The sequence below is a fragment of the Cyprinus carpio genome, chromosome A9 (genome assembly GCF_018340385.1).
Source record: "Cyprinus carpio isolate SPL01 chromosome A9, ASM1834038v1, whole genome shotgun sequence".
Taxonomy (NCBI): Eukaryota; Metazoa; Chordata; class Actinopteri; order Cypriniformes; family Cyprinidae; genus Cyprinus; species Cyprinus carpio.
The window spans coordinates 12363188-12373490 of record NC_056580.1 but is presented as its reverse complement, the minus strand read 5'-3'; the positions used below and the strand labels follow the sequence as shown (position 1 = coordinate 12373490).

At 34.8% G+C, this 10303-nt stretch overlaps 1 protein-coding gene across 3 annotated transcripts; it reads right to left on the bottom strand.

The window, feature by feature from the left end:
- Positions 1–107: 107 nt before the first annotated feature.
- Positions 108–10016, bottom strand: LOC122146102 (hydroxyacid oxidase 2-like). 3 transcript variants are annotated; one of them, XM_042763496.1, is made up of 9 exons: positions 9934–9973; positions 9089–9155; positions 4308–4460; positions 4036–4187; positions 3622–3905; positions 1563–1784; positions 1319–1477; positions 1104–1173; positions 108–1021 (listed from the first exon to the last, which is right to left on the bottom strand). In XM_042763496.1, the coding sequence occupies exons 2-9, from the start codon at positions 9109–9111 to the stop codon at positions 966–968; spliced, it is 1119 nt and encodes a 372-aa protein (XP_042619430.1). In that variant the 5' UTR covers positions 9112–9155; positions 9934–9973; the 3' UTR covers positions 108–965. The 3 variants fall into 3 exon arrangements, with proteins under 3 accessions (XP_042619430.1, XP_042619432.1, XP_042619431.1); XM_042763498.1 differs by lacking the exon at positions 9089–9155 and having other exon boundaries at positions 9934–10016; XM_042763497.1 differs by lacking the exons at positions 9089–9155; positions 9934–9973 and adding an exon at positions 4957–5111.
- Between the last annotated feature and the right edge of the window lie 287 nt (positions 10017–10303).

Here is a 10303-nt window from a genome sequence, read left to right as displayed (position 1 = left end):
TTTATGTGTTGCACTAGCAGTACTGATTATTTACTGTAAAACAAACAATCTTTATGTTAAGGGCAGAGTGAGAGAACCAAAGTGCACTTAAATATTTAATAAATGCATACATTTGTACGATGTGTTTATTTTAAGAGTGAAAAATTGAGTTTTTACAAACAAAAAGTAGGAAGTCAACAGAAAAAGTGTAGCAATTAATTGTCAGATAAATACTGATTTAACACACACCATGATTTATTACTTCTGAGAATCTCATATTGTTTAGTTTTGCCACACTGGATATTTTAACACACGCAATATTTGTTCAATACTAACTTTACTTTGTTCCAAAATCTGAAACTTTTCTTATTGCACATTAGTTTGTTGCCAGCTACTGTACATAAGACAACTTTAAAACCACTGTTATAAATGAACTTCCTTGATGTCTTTGTGCATTACTGACTTACTCAGTCCTGTGAATCAGATTCTGCCATACAGTAAAGCATGTAAAGCACAAAATAGCTAATTTACCAGATTAGTATCTTCTGCAGAGATGCTTTATAGTTGAAACATAAATTGTAATTATGAGAACTGAAACAACTGAATCCTGATTGAACAAGTTTGCTTAGCTAACACTGTTTACTAGTACTATAAAGCTGGTTTGAAGCAATTTGTATTTTATAACGTGCTATATAAATACATTTTACAATTGGAGACTCATCAGGTTCTAAAATAAAATAATTCACTCTCTGTCAAAACAGCGTGGAATTTATGCAGTGCCGTGAATAATGTTTACTGAAATACAAATACTATATTAAAACCATCCATAAACTGTGAACATTTGTAAATATGTCATTCTTGCTAAATGTGATTTAAAGCAACAGTGGTTTCTTGACTAGATTTAGTATTAATAGTGGATAAAGTGGATCTTTGCGGTGCTCTGCTGTCAGTGGTAAAGTAGAAATTATTAAAGTCCTCTTTGCTGTTCAAAGTCTGGAGAACTGAATGAGGTTCCTGTTGATTTCAGCAACGTTTCGGCAACCTAGTAGAATAAGAGACGATTTGAATTTAAGAGTTTCTGTTGTGCAACACATGGCACATTGAATTCTACACAGCAGACTGACCTGACAGCGCCATGGATAAACGAAACTCGTCATGTAGAATCTGTAAGATCTCTCTCACTCCTTCCTCCCCCTGATCAAAACATACTGTATATGAACATCTTATCTGCACCAAATGCCATGCAAGTATCTGATTTGTTAATGGAAACTTTAGAACAGGCTTAAATAGATTTTATTAGCATTAGAAACCTTACGAATACTGCTTTCCACTCAGTTACCTTGTAAGCGAGGCCCCAGATTGCTGGTCTGCCAATAAACACACATTTGGCTCCCAAGGCTATGGCCTTTAGCACATCATTGCCTGTGCGGATCCCTCCGTCCATGTAGACCTCGACCCGGCCCTGCACTGCATCCACTATCTCAGGCAGACAATCTATCTGTGTGACATGTAAGGTCAAGGTGTAACTGTCTGAATGGTAGGAATCACATCTAAACTACTGAGACTTTGATAGATTGCCTTACCGTTGCGGGCACTCCATCCAGTTGCCGGCCCCCATGATTAGACACAATTATCCCCTGGACGCCATGCTCTATGGCCAGCTCTGCATCCTCTTTTGTAAGGATGCCCTTGATGATTATAGGCAGCCGTGTTAGAGACTGGAGCCAGTACACATCCTTCCAGCTGATTGACGGGTCCAGTGTATTAGCTGGGATCCCATATTCTTCCTGAGAGCCTGCCTGCTCCTGTAGAGGAAGCAAAGAGGGATTCATACAAACAGACACTGCATAACAAGATACTGTATGTCTAAACTTGTTAAGCTATAGTGCTCATACAAGCAGTGTAAGTTTGAATTTAGCTCGCAACATTTCCCACTACCTCTCTCTGTTATTTCGTGCCCTTCCTCTACTGCTTATTTCAAACTTTATGGTGCGAACCCCATGTGATGATCCCCCTTGTGAGCTGGCAGTTGTGGCCTCATGGCTAGTGTGTCGGACTTGAGTCTCGGACTTGGGATTGAGTCTCAGGTCTGGCAGGAATTGTCAGGCGTGAATGACAAGCACTCTCTTCCACCCTCAATACCACAACTGAGGTGAGACCCTTGAGCAAGGCACCTGAAACTGCAGAAATATGGCTGCACACTGCTCCGGGTGTGTGTGTGCACTTGGATGGGTTAAATGCAGAGCACAGATTCCGAGTATGGGTCGCCACACTTCACTAAATCATATTTTAAAGACAACATGATGTTTCCAAAACTTAATTAGCTTACTTTACTAACACAAATTGCTAAAATATAAAAGTATTTTGAGTTCAATTCAGATTTATTTGTGAAGTGCTTTTCACGTGAAATATTTTTCTAAAGCAGTTTAAAGATTTGTTTATATATATAAATATAAATATATATATAATAAATATATATATAATAAGACTAAAATATAATATATATAACTCAACTCAAAAAAATAAAATATAATGTATATAAGAAACTCAAGGAGCAGAAGGTGAGTTATAGTTTTCTTCTTGATAGTTATAGTTTGGTTTTTTTTTTTTTTTACAACTTTTTTTTTTTGTTTTCTTCTTGTTTATTATGCGGCCGGCAGGCATAGCAGATTCCACCATCGTCGCTACCAGGCTTGTGAACGTATGTATGTTGGGGTATGGTCGTGTTTGTTTTGGTGCTTTCAAATATCAACATCATTTGGCAAAAATCACTTGTGCACCTTTAACTAACTATTAACTATGCCTTTTGTCTTGATAAACTCCTAATTTGATGCTTATTAATAATTAGTAAGGTAGTTGTTACATTTAGGGGCATGATTAAGGGATCCAAAATATGGCCATGCAGAGAAAAACTTTGATTTGTGCTTTATAATTACTAACAAACAGCCAGTATGTTAGTAATATGCATGCTAATAAGTAATTATAGTTAATAATGAGAATTGGTTTTTAAAATAATGAATTACTATGCATTATTGCGTTAAATATATTTAATTCATTTCTTTAATAACTCATAAATAAGTTAAATCCACATTATAATAAATAAATATGGTCCCACTTAATATTACGTGGCCTTAACTACTATGTACTTAGATTTAAATTAATCATTTGGTACAATGCACTTATTGTGACATATATGTGTTTACATTGTATTTATATTTAAAAAATACCTGCATGTAATTACATCTGTAATTAATTTCTGTAATTAGATTTATAATAACACTGTTGACCCATCCCTTACACCTTTACCCACCCTTAATCCTACCCAAACCTCCAAACCTGTCCCTAACCTTACCCATATCCCAACTCAATAGCTGCAAAAGTGTTTTGCAATACAGTACGAACACAATAAGTACATTGTACTTTTTTTTTGATGTAAGTACATAGTAGTTAAGGCCACTTAATATAAAGTGGGACCATATTATAATAATTATTGAATTAAATAAATATCTTAAGTTAATGCATTAAAAAAAAAAAGAAAATTCAATATTATTTATTTTCTCTCAAAATTTCCCCCAAACCCTTGCTTTACTATATTATACATGTAAAGAAGTTCAAAAATAAATAAATAAATATCTACCTTACCTGGAACATTCCCTCAAAGTTCTTGACCATCAGGTGAGGTGGAAGCTTAAACTGGTTGCGTATGTCATTGCGCCGTTTGCCAGTGTAGGGCACGTCAACTGTAAGCACCAGAGCTTTGTAACCAAGTGCCTCCACCCTGCTTACAATCTGCTCCGAGAGTTTACGGTCCCGGTACAAGTACAGCTGGAACCAACGGTACCCGTTGGGTGCTGCTGCAGCAATCTCCTCCACTGAACATGTGGAGTATGTGCTGGCTATGTAACAGGTGTTCACTGTCTCAGTGGCTAGGAAATGAAAGAAGAATGGAAAGATAAATTGCAAAAAAGTAAAACCAGTAGGTAGTAGCTTCAAACAAGTTTCCATCTAGTGGCCAAAGTGCTGCGTAACACAAGAAATAATGAAACCAAGTCTCACCTCTAGCAGTGGCCAGTTCTCCCTCGTGCCACGCAAGGCAGTGGAAACCTGTGGGAGCAATTCCCACAGGGAAGCTTATCTCCATTCCCAGCACAGAGGTCCGCATGTCATTGATCGACACATCACGTAAGATCCGCGGCCTCAAGCGGATCTTAAAGAGATGACATTATTGTATGAGATTAGTTTAGTTAGAGATAACTCATAAGCATGGTCCATAAAATTGTAGAGTAATACAAATACAGAGTGATACAATTTTAACAGCAGCATAGTACCGTTTATAGGCCTCCAAGTTGTCATCTCTGGTGCAGCAGTCATCAGCTCCAGCCTCGTAATAGTCCCACGTAGCCTTTGAGAGGTGCTGCTTGGCATATTCCTCAAAATCATTCAAACAGACCATAGTCATTTCTACACAGACGCCTTCCTCGCTAAATACATAAAAATAAATAAATACATGAAAACACATCATCATTAGTATATACACAACTGACAATAATATAATTTTATCACTGACACAGAATTTGTATTTTTGCACCAATACATGAAGAGAAGTATAAAATCAATATTAGATTACCATTTAGATTATTTACTTTCTCAATGTCAATGAATATAAAATACAAATAAATCCTTAGGGATGTATTAATATAAAAATATTTTCTTTATATTTCTCAAGGCATTTTTTATGTTAGTAAATGTGGAAAAAATACATTTAAAAATGGTTATGGAAACAATTTTGTGCAACATTTTTGCACAATATTGCAGATTACTGCTAAAAAAAAAAAAAAAAACATTAAACAAATTACCTGCCTTCAAACAGAACCATTACACACCTGTTTTTCCAAATTTAGGTTGAATGTTACAATTAAATAGAATCATATTCAACAACTCTATACTTTGAAAACACAAACAAGAGGCTCATTTTACCTTTTCTGATGGTTTAGACAAATTTAGGTCACAGCACAGTGGACTGCTTCGGTGCTTTTAGCCAGCTAACTTTGGCAATCAAAACACTGATTAACATGAAAGACTGAACCAAGAGGAAAGAAACAAAAGTGGGTTGGGATTAGCTTTTGAACTCTGTCAATGGGCCAGTACTTAGCTTTTACAAGACATTTTATTTAATTTATGAGATGATTGCATAGTACAAAAGAGACTGAACTGAAATGTATTTTCACACTATTTGTTAGAAAAATCAAATTGTCAATAAACTTTTTAATAGAATTTTCATGCACTACCACTTAAAGTTAATAATTAAAGCAGAACACCAGATCTGTTCTTGTAGTCATCAGAAACTCCTGACCTATGGACTTAACCCAGTGCTGCTTTTAACGGACTGCAGCAACCCAATGTTTACTCATCCATCAATACATGTAAACTATGTAACTCTGAAAGAACCAAAAACAACCATATGCTTTTAAAAATACAAATATTAGAATGAATTACTTTATTTATATTATAACTTACTATAACTCTAACTCAAATGTTTGCCTTTAATGGACTGATATGAAACAGCTTTTGTGCAATGTAGTTTTGCTCTAGTGTAAATAAACATAAAAAAGCAAAAAGATAGGCATGAGCTACCTGATGTTTATTGTGTTTGCATTGACTGGAGATGTGCTGATTGGCCATATTGACCATAGAACGGTGATGCAACCACCCACTCTGTCTGACTAACAAGTGAGATTGCGATAGCATAGTCTGTTTAGACTAAAGAACCTGCTGTTCAAATAAAATGCTCAAATAAAATTCTGACAGAAGGCCAAAACTGATATGTTTCTCTATTTTACAAAAATTGAGTGTTCACTTGAATTTACTTTACCTAGTTTGACAATACTGCAGAATGTAAGTGGATTCAATCATTTAATCATATTTATACCATATTATATTATTCTTTCAGGTATATAAGGCATCATTTATAAAAAAAAAATAAATAAAAAAAATAAAGGCAATCACACTTTATCAGTGAAGAAGGCATCAGAGCCTTTCAAGTGAAGTAGCCAGAAGTGATATATATATATATATCATGGTTTCCACAAAAATTTTAAGCAACACAACTGTTTTCAACATTGAAAATAAATTTTCATCAGAAATATAACAGCATAATATATATATTTGAAGACAGTTATTTTATTGTATTGTAATTGCCACAGTATTACTGTTTTATTTTATTTCAAATAAATACAGCCTGGGTGAGCATTAAAGACATTTAAAAATCTTTAAAAAAAATTTAATGAAAAGAGAATGAAAGAACAGCAGTGTATTAATGCCTCATTTTACATTTAAATAATTAGGTCAACAAGATTTAAATAAGTTTTTTTGAAGATCTGGATACTTTTATGAGTGATTTAATGTTATGAATTTTTTTTTTTGTGTAACACCATGTAACATTTTTAGTTTTTTATCTCAACACAAAGATCACATGTGTGTGTTATTATATATATATATATTATATATATATATATATATATATACCTTTAGGGCTGTTTTATCACGATTAATCACATCCAAAATAAAAGTTTTGTTTACATAATATATGTGTGTCATTTATTATGTATATCACACACACATGCATGTATATATTTAAGAAGAATATGTTATGTTTATATATTAAATATATTTATATATAATATAAAAATATAAGAAATATAAATATATAAATGTATATACATGTAAATATTTTCTAAATATATAGGAATTTATGTGTGTGTATTTATATATACATAATAAATATACCCTGTACACATACATATATTATGTAAACAAAACTTTTATTTTGGATGTGATTAATCGTGATTATCATTTGACAGCCCTAATATATATATATATATATATATATATATATATATAATATTAAGACAGAATGACAGTTAATTATCTTACAGCAGTCAATAAACTGAGTGATGAAGTGATGAACAAACAACATATTCTAACAAATCAGATTCTGTTTAAATCTGTTTGGCTGCATCAACTCTCAGTGAGTCAGGAGTCGGTTGCTGTGATTTTGCCAAGTAAGACATGTTCCTGGATCAACATCTTTTGTTGATCCTGGATCAACATTATTGTCCAAAAATATAGATTTAACCCAATCCCTACCCCTAAACCTAACTTTACCCATAATTTATTCCTAAAATCAGTGGGAAATGATAGCTGATTAACAAGGGTGTAGAAGCACCTAACACTGATTTTAAGTCTAAAACAGATATTTCCTGAAAAGCTATATCTAAATTCTGATTGGTTAATTGGAATGTTGTTCCAGGATCAACAAGGATGTTGGTGAAACCATTTAACAAAAACCCACCAATTCACTATCTCAACAAATTAGAATATGGTGACATGCCAATCAGCTAATCAACTCAAAACACCTGCAAAGGTTTCCTGAGCCTTCAAAATGGTCTTTCAGTTTGGTTCACTAGGTTACACATTCATGGGGAATACTGCTGATCTGACAGTTGTCCAGGAGGGTAAGCCACAAACATTCATTGCCATAGAAGCTGGCTGTTCACAGAGTGCTGTATCCAAGCATGTTAACAGAATGTTGAGTGGAAGGAAAAAGTGTGGAAGAAAAAGATGCACAACCAACCGAGAGAACCGCAGCCTTATGAGGATTGTCAAGCAAAATTGATTCAAGAATTTGAGTGAACTTCACAAGGAATGGATTGAGGCTGGGGTCAAAGCACCAAGAGCAACCACACACAGACATGTCAAGGAATTTGGCTACAGCTGTCGTACTCCTCTTGTTAAGCCACTCCTGAACCACAGACAACGTCAGAGGCGTCTTACCTGGGCTAAGGAGAAGAAGAACTGGACTGTTGCCCAATCGTCCAAAGTCCTCTCTTCAGATGAGAGCAAGTTTTGTATTTCATTTGGAAACCAAGGTCCTAGAGTCTGGATGAAGGGTGGAGAAGCTCATAGCCCAAGTTGCTTGAAGTCCAGTGTTAAGTTTCCACAGTCTGTGATGATTTGGGGTGCAATGTCATCTGCTGGTGTTGGTCCATTGTGTATTTTGAAAATCAAAGTTTCTTTCCCCCCTTTTACCAAGAAATTTTGGAGCACTTCATGCTTCCTTCTGCTGACCAGCTTTTTGAAGATGCTGATTTCATTTTCCAGCAGGATTTGGCACCTGCCCACACTGCCAAAAGCAGCAAAAGTTGGTTAAATGACCATGGTGTTGGTGTGCTTGACTGGCCACCAAACTCACCAGACCTAAACCCCATAGAGAATCTATGGGGTATTATCAAGAGGAAAATGAGAAACAAGAGACCAAAAAATGCAGAGGAGCTGAAGGCCACTGTCAAAAAAACCTGGGCTTCCATTACACCTCAGCAGTGCCACAAACTGATCACCTCCATGCCATGCCGAATTGAGCCAGTAATTAAAGCAAAAGGAGCCCCTACCAAATATTGAGTACATGTATAGTAAATGAACATATTTTCCAGAAGGTCAACAGTTCACTAAAAAGGTTTTTTTTATTATTTTTTTTATTTTTATTGGTCTTATGAAGTATTCTATTTTGTTGAGATAGTGAATTGGTGGGTTAGATGTGAGCCAAAATCATCACAATTAAAAGAACCAAAGACTTAACCTACTTCAGTCTGTGTGCATTGTTGAGTTGAATTACTGAAATGAATGAACTTTTCCACGACATTCTAATTTATTGAGATGCACCTGTATATATACATTAACAGTCACTTACATAAAAATCTGTGTCAGTAGAATCAAATCGTGACACAATACATCAATGCCTCCACATAACCAAGAGCCATTGTCATTAGAAATAATTATGCTACTGAATGATCAACAGTAGTATCAACAAACACAGCAGCAAAACAGTGGGTCTCACTGACTCTGTTTCAATCAAACTGCATTGTGCTACAATTGCACATCACATGATGGTTTTCTCACACATGGCCTATTTTGTTTTTTTGTTCCTTATCAAACCATCTCCCCATAGTTGGTTTGCCCCACATAATGCTTTTGGTTTTGGCATCAGCATCTTGATTAGGTATTTCCGGCAGATGTGTGCTCAATTATATCACTCATGTTGCTAGTCACTTACCCACTAGAGCTCAATATGTTCATATTTTTACAACACTCCAGTTCTGCATATGCATGACGTTCACAGTCTAGAAAGAAGCATGCAACAACATTAGATCACTTCTTTCTTTTGTCTGGTTATTTTTCTTTTATGATCCTTCATCTTTTTTTTTCTAAATGTTTTCATATATGTCAGACAACACAGATCTCTAGAACAAATTAACACTAGATGGCGATAGTAAGCAAATAAAGACTTTTTTAAAAGATTTATTTGCATATATAAGATTTTATGCTTATATAAAAATAAAAGCTTGACACATACAACCCTATATTCGGAATGGATTACAAGCTCCAACCAAATCATTAAATGTATGATCAAATCTTAAAATAACTGTTGTGACGATAAACTAAATTATCACTTAACAAAAGGACTGTACAAAAAAGGTTTACAAGAGATAAATAAAAAGTAGTGTTGCAGTAAAAGTTGATATAAGGTCAACTCAAGCTATTGTGGCTTTCAGTCATGTGACAGCTGTCGTCACACACCTTGTACCTGCTGCCACTCACATGTTTATGAGGGCCATGCAGTCACAAAGAAGTGGCTATTTTTGAATGAATCCATATCTAATACAGGATTTAATACATAAAATACTCTATATTATTTGTAAAACAAACAAACAAAAACAACAACAACAAACAAACAAACAAAAAAAAAACAGCAAAAAAAAAACCTTTGTTTTACATTATTTAAAAAATAAAACAAATGTTTGGATTTTTTTTTGTACACGAGTAATTCTTTGTAATTACTTTCCCTAAGAAGTCATTTGTACCCTTCCTGTGTGTATGTGTAGTTGCTGCATGTCTTACCTTCTTGCTAAATCTTTTGATTTGCTCCTGAGATCTGTACTGTGTTTCCCTGCCACATGTGTTCAGCTAGGACTGTACAACAGTGGCTTAACCCTCTGCCCCCGGCTGCTCCCCAGTCTCTGTCTCTCTCTCTCTCTCTCTCACACACACATACACACACTCACTCTCACACACACACATACACACACACACACACACACACACACAAACACACAAACTATCTTTGTGGGGACTCTCCAAAGGCATAATGGTTTTTTACTGTACAAACCATATATTCTATCGCCCTACACCAACCCTACACCTAAACCCCTCACAGAAAACTTGCTGCATTTTTACATAAATAAATAAATAAATAAAATTCTGTATGATT